The 24,405-nt window shown below is 44.9% G+C and overlaps 5 protein-coding genes across 5 annotated transcripts; 2 read left to right on the forward strand and 3 right to left on the reverse strand.

The window, feature by feature from the left end:
* The first annotated feature begins 7,894 nt into the window (after positions 1 to 7,894).
* Positions 7,895 to 10,172, forward strand: F4822DRAFT_303145 (uncharacterized protein). The gene is made up of 2 exons (XM_051455204.1): positions 7,895 to 10,082; positions 10,134 to 10,172. Exon 1 carries the CDS (start codon positions 8,345 to 8,347, stop codon positions 9,830 to 9,832), a length of 1,488 nt encoding a protein of 495 aa, XP_051313903.1. The 5' UTR covers positions 7,895 to 8,344; the 3' UTR covers positions 9,833 to 10,082; positions 10,134 to 10,172.
* Positions 10,173 to 10,864: 692 nt separating this feature from the next.
* F4822DRAFT_303183 (Actin/actin-like protein) lies at positions 10,865 to 12,707 on the reverse strand. The gene is made up of 2 exons (XM_051455205.1): positions 12,027 to 12,707; positions 10,865 to 11,958 (listed from the first exon to the last, which is right to left on the reverse strand). Exons 1-2 carry the CDS (start codon positions 12,460 to 12,462, stop codon positions 11,057 to 11,059), a joined length of 1,338 nt encoding a protein of 445 aa, XP_051313904.1. The 5' UTR covers positions 12,463 to 12,707; the 3' UTR covers positions 10,865 to 11,056.
* A 316-nt stretch (positions 12,708 to 13,023) lies between these two features.
* F4822DRAFT_430887 (putative iron reductase domain protein) lies at positions 13,024 to 13,818 on the reverse strand (the record flags this gene model as incomplete). The annotated part of the gene is made up of 3 exons (XM_051461381.1): positions 13,024 to 13,345; positions 13,418 to 13,685; positions 13,770 to 13,818. 3 exons carry the CDS (start codon positions 13,816 to 13,818, stop codon positions 13,024 to 13,026), a joined length of 639 nt encoding a protein of 212 aa, XP_051313905.1.
* A 3,370-nt stretch (positions 13,819 to 17,188) lies between these two features.
* Positions 17,189 to 18,706, forward strand: F4822DRAFT_303263 (Aldo/keto reductase). The gene has a single exon (XM_051455206.1). It carries the CDS (start codon positions 17,363 to 17,365, stop codon positions 18,605 to 18,607), a length of 1,245 nt encoding a protein of 414 aa, XP_051313906.1. The 5' UTR covers positions 17,189 to 17,362; the 3' UTR covers positions 18,608 to 18,706.
* A 736-nt stretch (positions 18,707 to 19,442) lies between these two features.
* F4822DRAFT_303287 (uncharacterized protein) lies at positions 19,443 to 22,701 on the reverse strand. Its single transcript, XM_051455207.1, has 2 exons — positions 21,998 to 22,701; positions 19,443 to 21,911 (listed from the first exon to the last, which is right to left on the reverse strand). Exons 1-2 carry the CDS (start codon positions 22,382 to 22,384, stop codon positions 19,701 to 19,703), a joined length of 2,598 nt encoding a protein of 865 aa, XP_051313907.1. The 5' UTR covers positions 22,385 to 22,701; the 3' UTR covers positions 19,443 to 19,700.
* Positions 22,702 to 24,405: the final 1,704 nt, after the last annotated feature.

Genomic DNA, 24,405 nt, shown 5'->3' on the forward strand with positions numbered 1-24,405 from the left:
CGAGAGCGAGCGTATATCATCTTCTATCGTCAGCGGTCTACCATGTATTGTCGATTATTGAGCGGCTATTGCGGTGTCCGAATAAAAAAAATAGAAAGTTGAATATGCAGACTTCTGTCTAGCTGAAGGGCAACAACACAAGGTTAAACTCCCGTGATGGCAACATGCTGAGGGATATCGAAGTCGACAATGAAGATTTAATCGCTCAACGACGAGGACATGGGAGAACTAAGTCTTTCAATACATCGGAGTAGCTTGGGCTTCCCTATTCAAGATCGACGGCCAACAAAAACAGCTAACACGGTCTCTAAAACATAACCCTACGCGATGAATCACGACGATACGCAAATATAGAACTACCTAGGTGCCTACTAACAACAGCTGTGCCTCCATTTCTCTATCTCTTGTTACAAAGTCGTCAATGCCCGGTATTTACGTGTTGAAACTGACAATTCGTTAAACTTGACATATTTATTTGGTCAAAAATAGCTAGGTAACAGTTGAGCCTCCGAGCACAGCAATTGACTACCTAGGTAGCCATCCGGCACGTCTTGGAATACACTGCTTGGTAGTTGCCTCCAAAAATGTAGTTTAATTACCGAGTTCAATTCAAACACGAATTTCCTATATAAATTTAATACCTTAATATTTCAACATCGCGCACTTTGCCGGTTGGCGATGTGTATTCTAATACAACCACAAGGTTATACAGGATAAAGCCATTTTCGCGTGGCCATCTCCTACCAATGCCACCTAAATTCAATTCCTATGCGTTCAATAGCTCCCGTAGATAATCACTTATCAAAAGCTATCCGGTATTTTCTGCCGCTTCCGCTGGCAATGAAACACATGTAAATGGGGCAATCGTAACGCACGCAGGATTTCTTGCCGATATTGATGTTACATGCAGTCCCTTGCAGGTCTCCAGCGATTGAACAAAAATCTCCGGGCTGTCCTGCAGCTAAGCAATTGACTGGATACAAATATATCTAGATTCTCCCGTGTTGCCAAGACCATTTACAAAACTGTCGTCATGTAGTTATTATTCGTTCGTTGTCGAATTGGTAATATAGAGCAAACGAATGGGCAATTGTCTAACTACCTAAGTATGCATAAACATCTATTATCCACCACGTATTCATGCAGGGTAGGTATGTTGCAATCTGCAGCTGGAATGTTGCTATTGTATATCTACACCCACTCACTTGCCGTCCACTATGTTTAGCCTTGCTATTGTTGGAGTTGGCATTAGCTAAATATTAGACAACGATGCTTCTATGCAAGGGATTGATATTACCCTATGACATTAGTCACTTAAAGTTGTTTGCCTTAGCTTTTGGATCTGTTGTGAGACTATGCTTTATGTGGGAAGCCGCTGAATGTCGGATTGTCTAGTTTGATGCTTGACATCTCATGGTGGATTCATCGAACAAGCTAATAGCTCTCTACTCGCGTGACATTAGCATCAACAATGCTATCTAGGGTGCCAACTAAGCCAAATCCCTTGAAATAAGTTGTCACTGATAGAGATAGCAGTGATCGTCGAATACCATCCGACGCAAGAGTACACAGTAGAAAACCGAAACCTCGGAGCACCGTCCGTTGATGTAAAAACCAACCGGTGCAGCCTCGCAAGACATACTGATATGGGGTACTACCTAGAAGTTGCTGGTTCGGAGGTAATAACTAAATTGGTGCATCTAAATGTCAAGATAAAATGACAACAGCCCTGTTCATTGGATCTACTTGCTAGTTGCGATACCGACCACTGGATTCCATTAGTCAAGCGAAGCTTTCAAGGTAGATCAAAAGAGTATGCATATCCACCCATTAGACAATCCTTGATAAAACACAAGCCGTGGGTGTACCACTACGTATGTATGGATATGTGACCGGACCCGAGAAGTCGTATATCATCGCCCTGCAGGCCAAGTATGTGGGTCACTCCAGAAGGAGCCAGAACTCGGAGAAGACCGACCAAACAGCATCTATCGGCTACCGCACCTGACCCTGACCATAGCTTCGATCAGCAAAAAGCTCCCACGCTTCCTATGAAAGTAGTGTGACGAATCCCGTCCGACAACTTGGGCGCGACCTGGTCTAGCGTATAAGCCGGTTAGCCTAGGGATGATAGGGGAATGAGATAGTGGTGTGTAGCAAAGAGGCAAAAAGCAAAGATAATTGCCTGTTGACTACCTACTACTACATGTGAGGCTTAACAGATGATTAAACGTATAGAGCTTTTATCTTTGATGGTGACGTCGATATTAAATGTAGTAAAGAAGGGTTAGCTTCTACATCTGGTGGGTATTATGGGGAGCTTCCTATTGTATTATTTCTTTAGAAAAATCGGGTGTAATACTAAGTGGAAGCTCGAAAAGTGTTAGTGAAGCTATGTAGGCACCCTTAATATCCAAGGAATATCAGCTGGGGTTGCACAGCTTCAACTATTCCCCCCCCCGCACCAATCTGCATCCTGTTCGGTATCACGATCTAAATGGACAGTCAGCATGTGATAGGAATCCGCGCGGGCCGCGTAAAGCGCCAGCTCATACCTATCCTACCCCAGGTACTGTATTATACTGTACTGTACATCCAATGCATCCAATGTTCCCCCACGAACAATCAATACGCCGAAGATAGCTACCTACCTAAGGATCCTTGAAAGGAGGGTGAAGGTGACCCCAAGGGATTTTGTCATAGCTATTACTTGCATCACATACAGCTAAAAATGAATATTTAAGGCCATCAAGCTCCTCGTTTTGACAGATCGAAAAGACTAGCTCGATAGCAATACAATTCGATCTTCAAACACCCAGAACAATTTTACTATATATACCAACTCAAGCTTCAAGCTTCCAACAATCCCCAAACTACTTCAAAATGGAACCCGCCAGCTGTGGATGCGCTACCTGCTCTTGCGCTGACTGGTAAGCTCCCTTTTAATACCATGGCATAGCCGTCTGCGTCTCTTGTGAAGCTCTAGCTAACCTTGATTCTTTCATAGCAACTCTTGCTCTTGCTGCGTAAGTCATCATTGACTACCAAGATAGCTCCCAATTGCCTCGACATCAACTTACATATACCTACAGAGCCACTAAATGTACCATTACCCCCACATGACAATTATGGTTACTCGAACTCGAGAATAACCAAAGGGGATGAGAACGACGATACGAGAGGAAGAGATGAAATGATGTTTGGAATATAGGTGGAGGATATATACATTACTGGGTTGTGTTTGATTGTACGAGACTTGTCGGTTCTATTAGTAGATTGACCTGTTTGCGTCGAGGAAATATACACCCTTTGAAAATCCATTGCTCTATCCCTGATGCTGTTGCTTGCTAGTTTGCTCGCTCGCTCGCTTGCTTGCTTGCATTGATATTGGGTATCATTATGCCAACCATCTACCAACGCCATCTATTTCCCATGATGTTTAATGCCAATGCTCTCATTACTTCATTCTTTAGAAGGAGCCCAGTTAATTAACCACCCTCTTGCCATGTCTAAATCAGCACTCTCTGCTTCACATGCAGCAATACACCACTCCAGATCCCAATCATCTTCAGCAGCCAACATCTCCGCAAGTTTCCTTCTACGTTGGTTGGTTTCGTCGACACAGAAGTACATAAACGCTTGCTTGTCTTGAACAGAGTCCATTAAAGGTCTTATCTGTGGAAGTACAAGCTGTGCAGTGGATGGTTTAGGATCTAGCTTCAGGTTGGAGCGTCCTGTTTTACACCATTCGTTGGCACACCATCGTTTCTTGCAACCTTGCATCATTTGTGTTAGGTAGCGACGTTCAATTCGTCGCTTAAGAGCTTTGCCCTCGGGATCATATAAGCTCACGTAAAGAGGCGAAAAGCACATGGAACATAATCCAATACTATTACCAGCGCTTTGTGGTGTAGTATTAACTGTACCATTTCTACCAACACCATATAGGGTTCTTCCACAGTTGGCATTTCGGCAGATCGGAGGTTTCGGTCGGTGAGCCTTTTCTAGCTCGTGATATTTTAGATGAGTCGACATGTCCCGAAGTCGAATGATCTTCGAGCACAAGTGACAATCCGTAGTTCTCGCTCCATCGACAAGTTCGTGTTCCGTAAGTCCTGTATGAAGCATTTCGGCGGAGGGGTTAAATGGGTCGCCTTCTTGGCTAACTTCAAGGTGGCAGAATCGACATAGAATAATCTTGCCAGGGCACAGGGTGGTACGGTGACGTGCTAAATCGGGTATCGAATTGGTCGTAAATGGACAAGATGGACATTGACGTTCGGTATGGTATATGGTATCGTGTTTTGCCTTTGCGATTTCCGACGATCCGTATGCATCATCATGAGGGCAATGCCAATGATTCTTCCATTCGTCTGATGACTTTTGGAATACATTTTGACATTGCGGACAGGCCACATTGTTGCGAAGACAGAAGTTCTCGTGTAATATTATAGTGCGCTTCGGTACCCATTGAAAACAATTTTTGCATTGCTCTTCTTCTGGTGAATGTTCTTGTGTATCTGAGGCCGTCGAATCGGATGTTGTCGGGGTATCTACCGTCATAGCATTGTTCTTGACCCTTAATCTGAATGGGCGAGGGGAGGCATCGGTCGATGAGGCGTTCGATTCGTCAGGGGAATAACCATGGATGGAGATAAGTAGGCTCTCGGCATCTTCGAGTTCGACGTTCGTAGGTTGGATAATTATTCGCTTGCTTCCATTTTGAGAAGACGTGAAGGCGCCGAAGACATATTCCGTTTCGCGTGGTGGAACTCTTTGCCGAGAGGATTTGGGGCTCACGAATAAGTCTACACCATATTCGTCTTGTAGTTCACTAATTTCAATCTCAAGGACCCTAGATCGAGCCCACGAGGGTAACTCGTAATCTACATAATCCCCGGGTAAAACTTGACCATCGACTGCCTTCCAAATATTTAGTTCTTGTCCGACCGAACTTCCAGCAGCAGTTCCAGGTGCTCTTTGTTGTTTCGATATGATCTGTCTCATGGTTTCTCTCGCTTGTGCTTCGTCTAGGGCCTCGATATCAACTTCGAGATCAGTATCGACCACACAAATGCCATCTCCTTCAGGTTGAAACCCGTCAATGAGAAGTCTAAATGTTTCGCCTTTAACTCCAGTAACTGATAATATGGCTCCGTTCGTTAGGGTTGTAAAGCTTTCGCGTAATTTTCTTTCTAGTAAAGATTTCCAATCATCGGGATCGTAACCAGCCTCTAGTGGCCGTAACCGTACGTAGGTGCCTTTAGGTAGATATTTCGCGTGTACTGTTATTCGAGAAATCGTAGCATCGCCGTTAGAAGCGCCATTTGTCCCGTTTGAACTCGCGCGCTTGCTTGGTTCGATCCCCAAGGCTTCTATTAGATAAGGACTTATTAAGACTTCGCCTTCTTCCGCCGAAAATTCTCGTATACCGGCATAAACAGAGTTTCCATTTGTTGGGTTAACTAGACGAAACATGAGAGGACTCGGAAGACGTTGGTATGTATCGTGATCGGAGAATGGGGCTCGAGCGGATGTAGAATAAGAGTTGTATAAGGGGTTCGCGGGTGAAGCCAAGGACGATGTAGATGATGTCGCGGCGGATAGTAGTTGTTCAAGAGCAGATTGTGGTAATATAATTTTGTCGCCAGATAAATCCTTTGAGGGATATTTATCTGCTGAAGCAACCTCTAAAGTGGTTGACCACTTAAGAACTGGTTGTTCAGCCATATTGAATTCGTGATCGTGTGACGATCTCGTAGGAAAGGACGCGTGCACAGTATTGTCAGGCTTTCAAAGTATAGGTCGCCTTTTGTATTGTACAGGTATCGATATCGGAGGATGATAGTTTAAGGACCGAGAAAGGCATCCCTAAGAAAATAAAAAAAAAAGAGTAGTAACGGGGATGAAGAATGATGGGGCTACGGATCGGATCAAATATTAAAATAGAAAATAATAAAATAATGTTGAGGAGAAATGAAGAGGAGAAATTAGAAGTTGTGGAAGTTGTGGGGATTCAAAGTAAAAATCGTCGTTACCTATCTATGGTTTGTAAGGCCGTCGCAGTTGCCCATCCTGCCAATTCTGCCCATCGTAGTTACCATACGGTGGATGGTGGATGAAGAAAAGATGACAATGATGAAAATCAGTCAGCTACTTCCGTTGAGTTCCATGACGCAGTTCCTTACCCTAAAATTAATAGGTACCTAGACGATACTTGACCCACCCCGGTATTTACCAGGAACATTTCGAATTTTACAAGTAGACCGGGTGTTCCTTCGTAGATTGCCGATACGATCCTGGGGCTACTAAAAAAAATTACATGTACCGTTATCTCCGCTGTTTACCGCATTCAGCCATCTTCACCGTACATATCCGCTAAGTCGGGTAGTTAAATTCCTGAATAGGAAATACTCTAAGTACTTTAATAAGAATTAGAATTAGAATTATTCTACCTACATGCGCATTACCTAGGTATGTATGTGCATATGTATCTAGGTAGGTAAATGTACCTATTTCTATGTACTTACTTGTTGGCTAACCCTATTAAAATAAAAGAATGTAATAGTGTGTGGCGTAAGTAACCACTATTAATTGAAAAGTTCTTTAGTTAGTTACCATTACTAGTACTTATTTGGTGAATAATCTCAGTTTATCCCACCCACATAATCGTATCGCGTGCCAGACCCCTCTCATCAATTTTATGTACCCATCTTGCCATCGTGGTGACAGGCATTGTGAAGACGGGGTGGTTGGGTTAATACATCTCTCTGTCAGCACACGCAATTCTATTTCGAAACTTATCATCGCATCTATAGTTTCGCCACATATAGATTTCCAAGACGATGGTGTCAAACAACGGCTAAAACAAAGATATTGCGTATTTACCATTAGCCAAGAAATCCCCAAGGAACCCCAAGAACCCCCAAGACGGATACCTACTTAGGTAGATACTATGATTGAATCTAAAGGAGGCCAAGAAAGGAGCCAAGCATGATGGTGAGATGGTTAAGACGACGATCCCATTCAAGGAACTCGAGTTATTTTAAAAACACCGAAGCTAAACTGACTATGACCTGTCATGACCTGCTATGGTCTATATGTGGTCTGCTACCAGACGACGCAATTTGATATACTACGCATATACCACTTACACACCCAAAAGCCTTTCTCTCTTATCCCCGCATTCGACAAGGAGGCAAATGACCCTTCTCCGTTAAGGGGGGTTGAATAAGAACTGCAGTGCAACGTTGGTGAGTCTAGATTCGATATGAATACTTATACTACGATATAAATGGTCGTGTATGGTCATGTACCCAAGTATGTAGGGGTCCATCCAGACCCTCAACAACCATACACATCTCTCATAACTCTAGACTATCAAACTACCTAGACATTCATAAATACCCCAAGCAAATCCCAAGCATTCCCCAAGCAACCTAAGCAATCTGAGCAACCAAGTGGAATCCGAATGGTCCAGTGGTCCAGTTACAGTTTATTACCTTGCATAACATGCGAATGCGATACTACGCTGTCGGATCAACCTGCCAAGGAAAGCAAAAAACTAGGAAGACCATTGCCATCTGTTTAGCTAGGAGATACGCAATAGTGCAGCGATCTTAATGAACGACGAGCCTCTATGCCAACGCTTGGGATTATGCTTGTCAACCCAACATTACTATGGGTTATTATCTAGTAGTCTAGGTAGTTTAGGTAGTATGTAGGATGAAGGAATAGAGGCGAGAAAGGGAAAAAACACCTCATTCGTACTGTCACCACCTATTCCCCCTCTTTCTTACACACATCTTAGATCCTCCGCATTTGTATTCCTAAGCATCCGTATGTTTTAATTTGATAGGTGCTAAGGTAGGTAGGTACGGAATAGATATATTAAATAGATGTGTTTCTCTAGTCACGTAGTTGTTTCTTGAAGTCATCTCACACAGACATGTAAAAACGAAACAACGAAACATCATAGCAAACAGAAACAAACCTCATTTATGAAACATTTATCGTCAGTCCATTGTCTTACCTTGCTTCGGAGTTAAGACTATACTCCAGGTTTACTACATACTATTCCCATTGTACTATACCTACACAGGGATACTATACATAGGGGTCTTAAGAACAAAGAAGGGTCCTATTATACCTCCACCCCCGGACTTCACCATTCTACTATTATTTTAATACATTACCTCGCCTCGTCTTACCTTAGGTATTCGACCTAGGATTGTTACTTTTAACTTACACCACTTTCTTCTAAACCTATTTGTCTCACTACATCCTTTTTTCTAACTGGCAGCCGGTTCTGTCTATTCAAGTTTTATCTACTTGTTTACGTGTAATGGCATCAGGAATAGTCGTTCAACAACACGCGCGCGACTTAATATCATTACCTAGCTCCAAATTTCAAATTCCCGACATCGCCGAAACCGAAACCATTACTACAACACCAACAACTACGACTACAACTACAACTACAACAACAGCCATTAATCCCCTCTTAAACCTTCTAACCAATTCTCTCGTCCTCCACCAAACAATCCCTTACCTTCCAATCTCGAGCCTTTTAAACCTCGCCGCAACATCCCCCGCCTTTCGCGACTTATTACTGTGTCGCACTCCAGGCGTTTTCCGACACCTCGACTTAACACGAGTTAAAAACGCCCAATTCGATGGGGGCGATGGTGGTATCGACCACGGCGGCGAAATCTGGCGTAATGTCCAAGTTGACGAGAATTTGACCGAAGACGATTTTTACTCAGGTCCTCTTCGTGGTATTTTCCAAGGTCTACGACGTCGCGACATTTTGCGACATGTCCAAACCCTTATTCTAGACGGTCTTTCCGTCACGGCCGAGTTCTGCAACGATGTCCTTGTCGACCCCGCCTTGCGCGTACGAATCCTATCTATCCGCGACGTTAAGAATCTAAACGAGCGCAAACTCATGCAATCTTTGCGTTATGCCTGTCGGCCGAGCCGTCCCGATGATACACCTCGGTTAAAAGGGCTATACGTATTTGGTGTAAAAGACGCACCTACGGCTGTGACCGCATCGACTACGCATACGAGACTAAACGGAGCGGCTCGAGGTACCAATATTAGTATTGATTGGAATCACAAGTCACAAAACGCACTAAAGGAATCGATTCGAAGCGAAGGCGACGATTGGTATCATAAGAAAGGCCGAATAATCAACAAACACATTGCTGACGGCTGGGCTGAGACACTCTTGGACTGTCGTGAGGTGATTAAATTCGACGCGGTGCTCTGTACTGGACCCCGCCATCAAAATTCACCTGTGTTTGGAAAGATCCCAGCCACACCAAGTAAAACAGCAACTGGCAACGAGAGTCGCTGGGCTGTAGCTACGTTCGCACTCGGCGGGTGTGCGTCTTGCGGCTCCTCACCAGAAGGCTATACGGTATACGGCGATTCTCCAGCAGAAGATTTACCACTATTAGCTCCTGTACCGCTTCATTCATCCACCATCAAAGCAGCAACATGTCCTAAACCCACCCTCGGGTCTGAGGCAGGTACAGAATCGCATAAGTTCGTTCCAAGATGTCTAGAATGCATCCGTGAGCGATACTGCTTCAGCTGTGATCAATGGTGGTGTGAATCCTGCTATCAAGTGCCCAGTCGGCACGAAATAAACGCACAACACGTCCACGTCGTCGACCAGACGAACGGCATGGTGGTTCACGAAATGGCTGCTCTCGAGCAACCTCACCTCAAGGTACGGATGGGTTACTGTCTTAATTGCAACCTGAGATCCATGGAAAGGAGACCGGGGAACAATCGGAACCCTTTTCCACTTTCACCGTCCTAAGTGGTTTCCGAAGCCGCATAGGATGAACTACTACCACCCCTCTAGATGATACGATGTGGTTCATGTAGGGATGGCGAAGGTGGATAGTAAACTAACTGCTTTCGATCATCCTGGGAAATTGTATGCGGCGAGATCCCCCTGGCATAGACAGGTTTTCATTAATGGTCATGAAATCTATTGGAAATATTTCGCTAATTTATGATTACAGAAACCCAAGATCAGCCGAAGTTGTTGGGAATGTGAACATAACGTATGTTGATCGAATACTCTATAAAAGGATTCATGCTAATTCGTGGACCAGTGCCTTGATTGTATTGCCAATACCCAGAAGCTCTGTAAAGCCTGTGGTGGCGGATACTGCATTATTCATTATGAGGGATCTACTCTCACATTGTGCGACTGTATGACACCATTCTTTTCTATTGTACCATGCTTCAAATTTCACGATAATTAATTGGCTATCTAGGGTGTTCAAGGCGCCGTGGTCGTCGATCTCGAGAGATGTATTGATGAAGTAAATATTGTCTACAAACACTAGTACTTTACTAGGAGCTTTTACGCCGTTCTATTATGGTCTACTTGCTGTCAGCGAATGGAGCCAAGGAACATTTGAGGCATTGGATTCAAGGTCGGTTTAAGGCGTTCGGGTTACTCTACTCTGGTGCTACTTAGGTACTCGCGGGCTTATTCTGGATGGCTGGTGGTGAACTGGTATTACTGATGGTAGGAAACGGGACGAAGCTACGTCGGAAATTTGTAATGGTTGTCCTTGAGTGCCCAAATTCAAGGGCCAAGCAGATGATACCCAACTCAGCTATGACGAGCAAATTGAATTGCTATTTCTATCAATTAATATGCGTAGCGAATGAACTTGTACGACCATTGGTATTGCGTAGACGGTTCTGCTCTTGGCCCTACCCCGCGATACAAGCCAACTCAGGCTTCAATTCCTAGGTACCCTTTAATACTCGCAAAGTAATCGAATTCATTTGATTGGGCCCTGGATCCATTGCAATGACTACGCAGTAAACTACCAAGCCTAGGGTATTAACGGATCCAGGATCAGTAACTACAGTTCGTATGGGACGAAATCGTTAGAGCCAAGGACTGCCATTCTTCACTTCAACGGAATGAATATTCTTATTCTCCTAATATTGCAGGGCACTGTCCATGACAATCAGCCCGCGGGTATCAAATATACTAAAATCAACGTCTACATCTAAATCATGATTCTAAGCTAGCTGCGAACTTACGCGCAACCCAAGCTGCGCCAAACTCCTCATACTCTTGCTTCGTAACGGCCAGCGAGTTAATATGTTCATGCTGGGCCAGATTGGTGCCACCACGCCAGGTACTTGTTATTGGATCCACAGGACGAGCAACCCGAACGAAACATTCGTCAGGAGCAAGCTGTACGATTTCCTTCTGTAACCGCTCAACAAATCCATCGAATAGTGAGTTTCCACCCACAACGATGATATTCGAAAGAAGGCTAGGCCATAATCCAATCGGTAAAACTCGGAGTGATTGCATAACAAGATCTGCTATACCTGGCTGACGTATACCGATATCAGATGGATGAAATAGGAGTTCTGGAACTGTAAAGCGTTCATTTCGAAGTGTCAATACATCTTCATTAGTCTCGCCCGCAGCTAGTTTCCTCGCTTTTGAATTTTGTAGAGGATCGAAATCGCGAACAATGCCTTTCGTTCTTGTGTGAAAATCGGGAAGGACGTAATCTTTTGCTATTCCTCCGCCGTTGAGATAATCTTCTCGACGTTCACCTCTTGTACTTTTCCAAGTACGTTCTAAATCTGCCTTGAAGTCTAGTGAGACATAACAAGCGGCTTCCTTCATTTCGTTCACGATATATGTTTCGTTACGCATATCATAGTGACGAAGCGAAATCAGTCGAGTAAGATAATTGGTCAAGAGCTTTCCCCCCACGTCAAGCCTTCGTATCGCGGGGTGTATTGGCCTTCCTTGAAGAATTGGAGTAATGGTGGTATGGGAATATCCGGAATCGATGAGTAGGAGAATTTCGGCTGGAAGTTGAGCAACGGTTCCGGGATCTCGCGGCGTACGTAGGATACCTTGGACGTCATGATAAGCATTAAATGATGGACCTATAGGACATGACTCTGGTAAGCTACATGTCATAGTCTAAGCTCTACTATATGCGACAGAAACATACCAATGCCTCGATAATAGCTAGCGAAACCAAACTCTTCAAACACCATTTGATCGCAGTTCGCTTGTAGTACGGGTAGAGAATTTGATTGTTCGGCAAGGATTAATCGGGTTTCGGAAGGATCGCATGGTTGTGGTGCCTTGTCATCGAAGAATTCATGATCCCAAATCTCTTTCTCGGCTTCCCAATTCACGATGAATCCTTTTTCGACAGGACGTCTAAAGGCGACTTCGCTGAAATCGGTACATTTTTCGAGGTTGGATGCGACATAAACCTTCTTATTACGATCTCGAGCGATACAATTCGGTATTATGCGAGGTTCGTCTACGGTATCACCCGATACATATCCAGCCTTGATCGTGTGTGCGCCGTTGTCGAGAACCAGAGTTCGGGTGGGTTCCGGTGGTGGTTGGGGTTTGGATTTTCTTGCTGGAGCCATGCCGGCAGTTGCGGGTTCGAACCAACGTACGAGGTAGCACTGCCTATCTTATTCTGACCGTAAAGCGCATGATATAATTCAAGTTTAAGAATTGAAGCGTTAGATGCTCTCAAATAAAAATGATGTGAAGCGCAAAGCTTCGAAGCTTTGGCGGGGCACGCGATAAGATAAATGCCCCTTTACAATACAATATGGTATATATACATATATTAATACCTTCTACCACGATATCCATTTTTGCTTTACGTAATATCCTCCAAAACCTTTCCCCTATTCTTTCTTTTCTACAAAACAACAACTACACGTAAGACTGTCCAAATGGTATCTCGATATCAATTTGATGAGTATTCGCTTTCACTGGTTATACAATCATACGAATTATTTCTGAACAATTCGTCGTTTCATTTTCTCTATATTTCATTTCCCCCTCTACTAAATAAGCCCGTCGGCATATATCCAAAGTACGCCACATTAACGAATGCCTCGAATATTATAGTTCCGTACTGCTTCGATTATAAGTCCAAATTCACCTCACATATGTACTAATCGAACTGTCATAACCTACGCGGGGGTGTTAGTCGTCACCCACTCCTTGAACTTGTCCGATCTCGCGCCCGCTAGGTCGTGGATCCATCGTCCAACGTTGTCGTGGATGCTGAAGCCCGAGTCGGGGTTCGCTGGCTCTTCCACCGCCGTCTTCGAGAACGCGTACGCGAAGTTGGTGTCACCCGCGCCGTTCAGGATGAATGGGTTACCATCGAAGTCGGTCCAGCTAGCACAACCCGTGCAAAGAGCTGTGAACTTGAAGTGTGTCTCATTGACGCTAGTACCCTTAAGAACGGTGTACTTGGCATCAGCGTACGTGGCGGGCACGTAGTATCCGCTATTTTCAATCAGCTCAACCGTCCTCAATCCCCACGAGAAAGAAATGGACGTCATTAGGATTATAACTCACGTAGCCTGGCGCGAAGAGAGCTGAACCGTGTTGCCATCATGCCATACGACGGTCAAGGGATTGTAGGTCATAGCACCACCCCAAGCCCATCCAGCCCAACCCAATGCAATTGGCACGACGATTTGAAGGATCACATCATAACCAGCATCGCCGGTAGCTTCAGCCGGAAGAGCTAATCGATAGGTGATTCCGTCGGTACTCGTGTAAGATTGGAAAGTGATTCCAGTGTCGGCATCGACAAACGGAGTAGAATCCGTCTGGGCCAGAACTACCGTGTTGTAAGTATATGACACTCATTTTACCCGTTTATATCCTCAATTGAAACCCATTAGTATTATTTAGGACTACTTACCAGACCCAGCAAGGCCGATAACACCGGTAGTGACCGTGGACAACTTCATGATTACTTCAAAGCCGAAAAGTTGAAAAAATCAAAAATTGCGAACGAACCGACACGAGTGTCCAGAAGAGGACACAGGGCTTTATATCAATGTCTATCAAATGCCATCGTCACATTAAAAAAAGGTCATGGCTTCAACCGAGGAAATTAATTTGGAGAGCTCTTTCCGGAACAGCCAATACGGGAAGACCAATATAATACTTTTGCATATCAAGGTACCATCTACCTTGCCATGCCGGGTACTCCTCATGATGTAAGATCAGGGGGAACCATCGTAACCCCCTTGCTATTGTTCGCTTGAAAGGGTACACACCTTTCTAGCGCGGCTGAAGCCAACGTGGCATAAATGGCTGACTGATTTGGTTGCCGGAATAAAGCACCATTGCCAAGCAAAAATAAAATCCTCTAAACGTATCTAGTAAATTATAAACATTACTGACTTACCTATCTAGATACGATATACGAATGCTATATGAAATTTTTGGGAATGGAGTTCGTCACTCCGCGTGGGGACTTGCATGTTATAATAGAACCGAGTAAGGAAAAGGCGCAACCTATAATCTTATAATAGAACGCGCCCAGGTAGTAACAAGACAAGGCCAAGAGTGAACAGTCCATGCAGATCTATGTCATGGGTAGACTGAATTAGTTTTACCCTTGATATGATTGGATCTTTCGGGGCCCTGGCGAGGATTCCCGGAGTTGACATTAGCCTGAATCTTTCAAGTCGTTCTAGTTTACGTCTACGTTCCGTATAGATTTTCTGGCAATAGATAAATTCATAGTAGAACTCAAGCGATCTGTTTTCCCAATGTCAAATCGGGATAAGCATTTTTTTCATTATGCCCCTCGATCTTTGCATGGGAGTTTACTCGTCAACACTGGAACCTAGGATACTCCAATCCGCAATTTAGCCTAGAGCCATACCCAAAAGATATGATAGATCGAAATAAAACGAAGGCGATTGAATTAATCGCTTACACCAACTTGCGATGTTGCGATGCTGTAGTGACGTCGGGGGCGGTCGTGATGTCGGGGATCATCAACATGGCGGAGTTCTTCCGGACCACGATTTCAACACTACTCTCCTAACGCGAAGTATTATGATTATTGAATTATATGGGATCCGATTACATCAAGAGGAGTGAAGCTACCTAGATCATATGTAGGGGCGGCTCACTTTAGAGCTGGTTATCTGGTATGTCCAAGACATCACCCCCTATTATTAGATTGAAAATATCAATTTTCGATATTGCAATACCCAGGCACCAGGAGCGAACTCGTTGACAGCAAGTGCCATGACATCACTGTAATCTACAAGATCTATTATGCTAAGGCTAGATCCGCCCCTCGTAATCTTCTCACCAGTATCAATTCTCAGGACACTATCAGCAATTCATAGCAATTGCGTAACGTACAATAACATGTCTGACGAGGGCTCCTATAGCAATCCCGCAATCTTCCTTTAGCAATGGTTTCGAGCCAAATACTAGCTTCGCGCAATATGCGAAGGGCTGAAGACATAGTAAACCGAGCATAGACGACTTCAATTTCGGTCTAGCTAAGGAGAAGGTTTGTTGATGATCATATTCTTATCTTATGCATGTGGCAGATAAGCATCTTAAACTCCCCTGACGATGCAGTTATGTCGAGCATTCGGTCAAAACGGTTAAACGATCATGGCGCATATGCATTATGTTAATCAGCCGAGATGAGTCCTCTACCCAAGCGTTTTTGGCCGAGAAGAAAATATTTTTCCTGAAGATCCGCCGTTTCGCCAGATATATTCCCGAGATACCTAGTCATGAAACTTAGATGTGAGAAGTCGGAGTTGAGTATGCATAAATGCCCATCCAACTAATTGAGTAGTTCTCCCACATCGTCAGAGCTTGACAACATGATAAACGATCTCCCCGGAGACCCGGAGGGCTAGTTCAAATCGTGAGACAATTTAATAAGGTGATAACTGTGGGATCTACTTAGGTCCACGTAGATAAGCCCAGTGGGCGGAGTCTATAGCTTGTCATTAGCAGATTCGCTTTCATGATCGCGGTGGGTGACGATATCAAACATGATTTAATGGTTGATCGCGACTTTTATCTCGGAGAATCGCCACGAACCAGATTCTCTAGTCACCACACGTGTATCAAGGCTTTACTAGATATCATATTCAAAAACTGACTCGGGTGACTGTAACCATACGTTTGATGAATCATCAGCATCGTAGAGACGGATCGCAGTCGGCGACGAGCCCATTCAAGGGCGAAATATAGTACAAACAATTTTCATGGGAGGTATCATGTCGCGCAAGCTATTATCTTCCTCCTAGATACGAAAAGGTGACACAAAATTATCGTATCCCAGAGGTGCTAGAGAACACCTAGGTAGGTTCATCATATAGTATAAATGAGGGCCCTGCGGTGTTGAGACTTCGCTACCATGCTCTCTCAAGAGGCGTCAGCAGGATGACTATTTCGAAGGAGTCATGTTGAAGCATGAAATATGAGAATACTGCTGGGTGTTACTCTCCTACTGGTGTTGTACGGGGTAAGAAGTAAAGAATCACATGATTATCGAATTCCCGCGATAAGAAAAACAAAAAGTGGCTTCGATCTGTTTTCGTCCTGCAGGCGCCACATGGCTAACCGGGTGCGGGATAGAGCAAGGAAGATCGTTGATAGGATAAGATTTAGGTTGAATGACGTGCTTCCCTTCTTATCTTGCATACATAACATCAGTACATATGTACATCGGTATGTATTGGGATTTAGTATTCGAGTCTAAAATTCCCGATGTTTTCCTTTTTCTTTTTTCTTCTTCATCCTATCAAATCGTCTCATCTGAGACAGGATGCTTGAAAATGTCTACACCAAGCACTAAACTGACCCCCCCCTTTTGCTTTTTCTATCCCCTCTTCGATCATATACATACCTTTTACTAGTCTACCTGTCTACGTACTTGTATGGCATAAGCAGAATTAAAAAAGCAGAATTACAACTCCTCTTTTTTCGATTGTATCTCGCCGGTCTCGTAAATGACTCACCGCCATTCCCCTCCTTTTCTATTTTCAAACTGTTCGATAATGTCTTTGTCGGAGTTAAGATATGAAGCTAAAGCTATGAACGGTGATGATCCGTTCATAGTTGGTGATGATGACAACGATTTTGATGTGTTGGTTACAAACACACATCACTAAACTCTCTAGTATGGTATGGTATAATACATAGTTAACTAATCATCTTATCCCTCCCCTTAGTCTTTGCCTCTTTTCTTCTAGATTCATGTTAGATCGTACTAGATGTTTGGGTCTAGGCTATTTTTGTCCCCACTTTCAACTTATGAGACCCTGAAAATCCCTCGAAATATATTTGCGAACTTGGCATCGCTTCCGGCTTTCCCTCCGGTATCTTATATTGTATTCTATCTTTCCCTTTCGAATTTCACAGCCTGCCTGGATCTTACGGAGACGTAGTTTTTGTGTTCCCCTTGAGTTACCATTTGGTGTAACTTGTGTTAGAAGCGAAGAGATATCCTGGTTATTGACGATGGGTTCCTTAACTCCGGATCCAAACTTGCCCCTCCACCGGCCCCTCCGCGATGCTATCCCGCCTTTAATCCTCGGTACTGCGACCTTCAACACACAATACGTTCCTAATCCTTTCGAACTACCTGCTCTCTCTATCGTATCGCGCGCTCTCGATCTAGGTGTTTGCGCCTTCGATACCTCGCCGTATTATGGCCCCTCGGAAATTATTCTCGGCAATGCCCTAGCTCACCCCTCCATAACCCAGAAACATGCACGCTCCTCCTATTTCCTCGTCACTAAAGCCGGTCGCATCTCTGGCGATGTCTTCGACTACAGCCCGGCTTGGGTTCGATATTCAGTGCTTCGTAGCCTCGAGCGCCTGTACACTTCCTATTTAGATTTGGTTTATATGCACGACGTTGAGTTTGTATCCCCGGCTGAGGTCCTAGCGGCTGTGACCGAGTTGCGCCGATTACGCGACGAAGGTATCATTCGCTATGTTGGCATCAGCGGGTACCCGGTTGAGAAGCTATGCTCGTTGGCTGAGATGATATTACGTGAGACGGGTGAACCGCTTGACGGTGTGCTCAGTTATGGCCACTACACAATACAAAACACGCCGCTTGGAAGCAGTGCTATAACGCGATTTGAAGGCGCCGGTGTCGATGTCGTCCTTAATGCTAGCATGCTAGGTATGGGCTTGCTAACTACGAGGGGCATCGACGCCGGTCCTATGGCTTCATGGCATCCGAGTCCGGAGGGACTAAGGAAGGCGTGTTTGGACCTAGTACCTATCGCTGTAGGCGCCGACGAGAAATTAGAAGTTGTCGCCATCCGATGGGCCCTCGATAACTGGTCTCGAGTTGGTGCGTCTAGAGGTGCTCGTTCTCCAAAGTTACCACCCGGTGATAGAGTCGGCGTTAGCGTTATGGGCGTTTCAAGTGTCGCCGAGCTAGAAGAAACGTGTCGTGTCTTCCAAAGCGTGATCGAAGGTCTCGAACCAGAGACGTCGGATGTCGAACAAACGAAGCGAAGACGATGGAGCTTAGATCGACGGCAAAAGATCCAAGGATTAGTTGAGAAAATGTGGACCGTCCTAGGAGACTGGAAGGATTACAGCTGGAGTAGTCCCGATCCGGGATTCGTCAACGCAAGGAAACCTACCGAGGTTGGTGTTACGCCTGATGATGGCATATTGATTAAACATGCCGCCAAATCCCCTGTAAACATTGAGGTTAGCGAGTTGCCGGAGTTGGCTGTTTAAGCTTGTTATTTGATCTTGCATAATTGTAATCCATGAAGATATCTCCGCGGGGAGTTGCGCGGGGCTATTAGACCTTTGGAGTAATAGGAGTTCGCAGCGTCTAGAACTCATGATCTCCTAGTTGTTTGTTTCGCGTATTACACGCTGTGGGAGCGAGGCCGATGTAGAGCCACAATAATACTTGGAATAGAACTTGATCACATTCCTTCACTGGGACAGCTGTGATAATCTTGTATTGCTATTGGCATCCTCGAGACTAATATGATGTCCCCAATTGGCATTAAACGCTGTGGTTTTAGAAAGTTGGCTGCGTACGAGTTCTTTAAAAGATGTGAGTTGTAGTAGTAAAGATAGAAGTGTGGCATTGGTTGGTATGCTACCTACGACCTAGGCATTCGAACGCGAATGTAACAAATTGATATCAATCACTACATAATAATATCACTATCTCCACCGGGCCTTTTCCCATAGGCAAGAAAATTGGCCATATGGCGACTATGATTCCGTACTTGACGATTAGACCTGTCGCAAGCCATCCACCTAGATACATTGGCGCAAATGCTGCCCGGGTGTACATTGAAGTTTACCTAGGTGGATAAGCCGTAACACTCTTCAGCCAAACATATCCTAGGTACACTTGAACACATCTAGCTACAAACAACATAAACCCAAGCACATTTAATTCTTCATCAACTTGCCCTGGGAATCTTTTAGCTAATAGGGTCATTGATTCCACTCAATGTGCAATATGCTAGGTGGAACTACCTATTACTCACAACGCTGAATATAAGGAAAAACAGCAAGCTTATTTAGGAGATCTCGATTTCCATCAAGGGGACTTTTTAATCCCCTCTATTTCGCAATACAACTTCATCGCTCACTAACCTCTCTTTCGCTCACAGGGATTAATTCTTATATCGCCGTTGAATGCCAAGCATCTATGTATACAATCCTTAACTCCGAACTAAAGAAAGACAACTGTGCCTGCCTCCCTCCCCCCCCCTTTAATGCAAATATCCATGATCCCTAGAACCTGTTATCGCCTATCCACCAGACAAACATCCATGGCGAGGAAATAAGAAACCGTATGAATTTATTGGGTAATCTCGTGTGGTCGTTCGGCCGTGTCGACGTGACCTAGTTGCTTAGACTCTTCGTTGTCATTGTCAGCTGGTGCCGGAGTTTCGGGGGTAATCATGAGTTGTGGCGGTGATGTATTTTCTTCTTTCTTTTCTTCGGCACTTTGGCTAGTTCCTTGCGTGTCCAACTTTGGTAGGTTATCCTTCTTATCCTCCTTTTCGGCGATTGGCTCCGCAACATTTTCTATATGTTCGCCTTGAGCTTCCTCGGCTTCCGCAGGTTTACTTCCGGGACTTATGTCACCATCAGGCGATTGGGCTTCTCCATCAATAGGGACTCCTACCATCTCCGCCAAACTCCGAAAATTGAACATGGGTTCTGAATTCGCATTTTCGCCGTCCTCACTACGTCCAGCTAAGCTCAATCCACTAGATCGTGGATCCTCTGCTTCGGCACCGGAGTGTTTCCCAGTATAGCTTGCCGGCATACTGTCAATCCCACTAGAACTGACAGAGCTGGCATTGCTCATTTGTCGGAGATGTGAAGATCCTCGCGATTGTTGTGTCGGCATAGGAATTGGTAGGGATGAAGTACCGGTACTAGCCTCTTGACTTTCCTCGGTCTCACTACGATCGATTGCCTTTCCCTTGTCGTTTGATGCTGATGTCGGCGCTGGCCCAGAACCCAAACCAGTATGAGGGTCTGCAGATCCGCTACTAGAAGGACCAGAAGGACCAGCTGAACCAGTCGGGTTAACGCTCGTTGTGGCAGCGCTAGATTCCATGCGTAGGTTGCTGGCAGCACTATTACCTCTCCTTCGCCCGAACCCCAAACTAAGAGAACTCGCGCTTGCACTACTTCCGCTTGCTCCGTATACGTCTCCCTTCTTTTTCGCAGCCTTTCGTTCTTCCTTTTCCTTCTTCTTGGCCTCTTTACGGGCTTCTTTCTCTGCTTTCTTTCGTCGTTCTTCCTCGTCTGCTAGACTCAATCGTATTGCTTCTGCCATCATAAGGTTCTCGAGGTGTGCGGCATCTATCCGCTCTCGACCAGGACCGGTTCGACTTGAGGCAGAACGAGGACCAGGTTCAGGAACGGAAGAACCATCACCTGTTCCCTCATTTGGTTGAAGATTAGAAGTACTGCCAGGGCTCTCATTGCCTCGGTTATTCCCCTGGTTTCTACGACCAAACCGAGATGGTCGACCGAATATTGTGCGGGATTCCTGATTGCCCATAACAAAAGCGGCATGGTGTAAAGCGTCAGCAGCTGCTGCTCTGCGACGTTGTTGTGCGCGAGCCGCGGCTAGTTTAGTAGACCAGTCGGGACGAATGCGATCGGTGGTAATAACTCCGGGTGCGTTAGCAGATACGCTTTGCGTCCGTTGGCGGTTAGCATTAGCAGACGGCGTGGCTAACGTTGGAGAGAGAGCTGAGTTGAGAGAACTTGAAGAGGACATAGCTGTGTTCATAGCACCCAACGCAGAAGGACTAAACGCGTACGTCAAACCACGGCGGAAAGGAGGTGGCTCATACGTTACGCCGAATTCGGTCTGAGTACAGTAAGGACATTTAGCTGGTTCCATGATGAGTTCGCCCTCACGTTCCTCTGGATTAACCGGTGCCGATGATTGTGCTCCACCTTCTTCGTCTACGTGATGCTCGGGAAGATGTGGGTCGGGTCGCTTTATCTGTACAAAGCATTCGCTGCAAATGATTTGGCAGCAGCATCGTGTGCGGTTTAAATACGGCGGATAATACATAAGGCAAAGTGGACATTCGAGCCCCTCCTTATATAAAAACACCTCTAGAGGCTGGCCGTTGACGAATGGATCATTGGGAAGATTAATCTCGCGTGGAGTAATTATTTCCGTATGCGAACCATTTCGAGATAAGTTCAGAGCAGCAACTAAAGACTTCTTCTGGGGCTTGAAAGGTGATGTGGTTCTCGGGCCGGAGGGTGAGGTGGGAGAAGGTAATGTCGAGCCTGGGTTGGATTCAGGAAGGTTTGACGAAGCCGAAAGAGTTCGAGGACCGATTGGGACGGTGAGGTTAGGTGTCGAAGTGCCCGAAGATTCAGTTGGTTTGGGTTGTGGTATTAGATGTTCGGGAACTTCATCGGCAGCAGGAATTTCGATACCACGCGCTGCAGCAATGATTTGATGTTCGGCCCAATTATCTTTGAAGTCGTCCAGCCCACGCCAAAAGGGTGCTATTTTCCTTTCGATCTATTTCGCCACAAATTAGATTAGCCACAAGACTGAACGTCGATCGCGAGTAGATCGCTTAGATTGCTATAATAGCAATCACTCACCTGTAATTGGCGGACCACTGCTTTATTAAAATCTTCAGACGCAGTATATATGCCCATCGTTACGAGATATCCACCATCCACATGTTCTTCTTTCATACTGCGTTCTCGTTCCTTAACCCGTGCTACGCGTTCTTTCTCGAGTCTTCGTGCTTCCTTTTCTTGTTTCGTTTCTCGATGTTCGAATGGTGCATCTTGATTGCGGGAGTTTGATGAGCTACCAAATGGTAGAACTAAACCACTAATCTCAGGTCTACTAGCCCGTCTCGATCGATCTGGTAGTTCTCCATGATAACCGGCACCGGTTGAACTTCCACCGGGATCAACATGGGAACCAGGAGCTCCCATACGAGAGCCACCTCTCGCGTCTTTGGTATGTGTATTGCCCATTTTGGGAGGTTTCGGTAAGGATTTGGAGTCTCGATGGATAGGGTACCAATCCGATTGAGGCTGAGAATCCTGGTAATCTATGGGTCTGTGGGTGATGGAAGGTCGTCAGACGGATTTAGAAACTGTGCCGCGAAAATCGATCGGCGAGAGCGTTGGTTTTATGCATGTAAGATATTGGATATTGGACTAATGAGGAATTCGGCGGGTATAGGTTTGTCGTTTTGAGTCAAGCCAAGTTAACTCAACGGGATAGTAGGATTTATTCGTCTTTAGGATGTTGGTGTCGCTGTCGGGAGGAATAGCCAGGTAGGCTCGGGTTGCGTTGTAGCGAATATTATCCTATCCTAGCAAATTATTAGTATGCGGCTCCAAAGACGTAGTCGGTGAATAAGAAAAAGATACAGCTATGATTGATTTGTTCGTCAACGATATAAGTACATCCACATAAAACAGACGTCAATCAAGTTTCAAATAGAAAAAGGATGTTGTTATTGGTGATACTAGAAGCGCATGCGCATACTGTTGATATTATCCAGTAACGTGGGTCCAGAGTCCATCTGGGGAAGATGGATGATGTTGAGCTGTTGAATCAGGACCTAAGAATTGATAGGTACCTGAAAAATGAATACTTTGGCGCAACAATGATGTCGGGGTGTGTATGATAGAATAGGTCCTTGGGAATGAAAGTAGGGATAAAAGCATAGGAAAGAATTCCGAGCACAGTGACAATAGTGACAGTAATGACAAAATAACTGACTAGATACCTTTAGCTTGGATCGATGCTTGTCAACCAACGAATCCCTAATTCCTAACCAGTTGTCTCGTTACTGTTAGGCTACTTCGCTATGTTCCCATCAGGTCGGTATCGCCGGGATCGAAAATTTGAGTATGCTCGACGTTGTTTCACAGGTGTAAAGCTTGGAACTTCTAGGCTTTAGGAAGGTATGCGAGATTCTAAGACAATGTGGGTTGTTCTGGAGCCGGAAGTGAAGCGAATAGTGAATAGTGAACGACGAGAAGCTCCTCCTTCTTTGCCCCACCACTTGTTCCGTCTAGAACAAACAAAATAAAAATAAAAAAAGAATGATGACGGTGGAAATAAATGTATTATGTATTATTTGAGTAGAAAGAGTAAAATGATGCGACTCGGAAGTAGAGTAGTGAAGTGTAATGAAGTGCAGTGTAGTGTAGCGTATCGTGGAGTGTGGTTGTATCAAAATGTATGTATCTGGGCAGAAGAAAGGTGGGAATACTTTACGATGAAGTAATGTTTGGTTTAGTTGGAGGTGGAGGTGGGGGAATTGGTGCCGCACCAACGCACTGCACTGCACTGCACTTTCCTCTGTTATTCAAGTAAGGTACCCATAATTTAGTGCTACCAATGCCATCCATGGATACAGGTAGTGCTAGCAATTGACCCACATGCCTAGATACCTTGGGGATACATTCAGACATTCACTTCGCTAACCCGATCCGTATTGATAAGAATCTCAACTTAGCGACCTGTAAATCTTTTGACAGTCAAGAAACAAGAAAACAAGAATGAAACCTCTAAAATGATGATTGAATTTTTACTTGATACATCCAATTATATTATAAGCTTCGTCCCGAATCATTATATTGTTCATTGAAACTAAGGTGGGAAGAAGGGACAAGAGCTTAGAACCAATCGGTTGTATGTACCGAGGTGCTTACGTTTAATTCGCCCTAAAGGAATCAATCATTAAATCTCTACGGTCGCAAAAGCCTGTCCATCTCTACTTTCTCCCTTTCAACGTCACTATCATGTCACCATGACCTCTGTATCCTATACGAAACTAGCTATAACACAATTGGAATATTCATTTTATCCCTAATTTTATAGCTAATTTCGTCTTAACACAATGCACATACCATCAGGACCCTTAAACAATACGTCTCAGCTCCTAGTCGACGATTTCCTTCCCCTGGTTGTGTTAGACAACGATCTTCACGGGTCTCGACGGTCGCAACAAGATGTAGTCTTTTAAGTATGGCTAACT

This window comes from Hypoxylon trugodes (genome assembly GCF_022578975.1).
Source record: "Hypoxylon trugodes strain CBS 135444 unplaced genomic scaffold F4822scaffold_6, whole genome shotgun sequence".
NCBI classification, from domain to species: domain Eukaryota; kingdom Fungi; phylum Ascomycota; class Sordariomycetes; order Xylariales; family Hypoxylaceae; genus Hypoxylon; species Hypoxylon trugodes.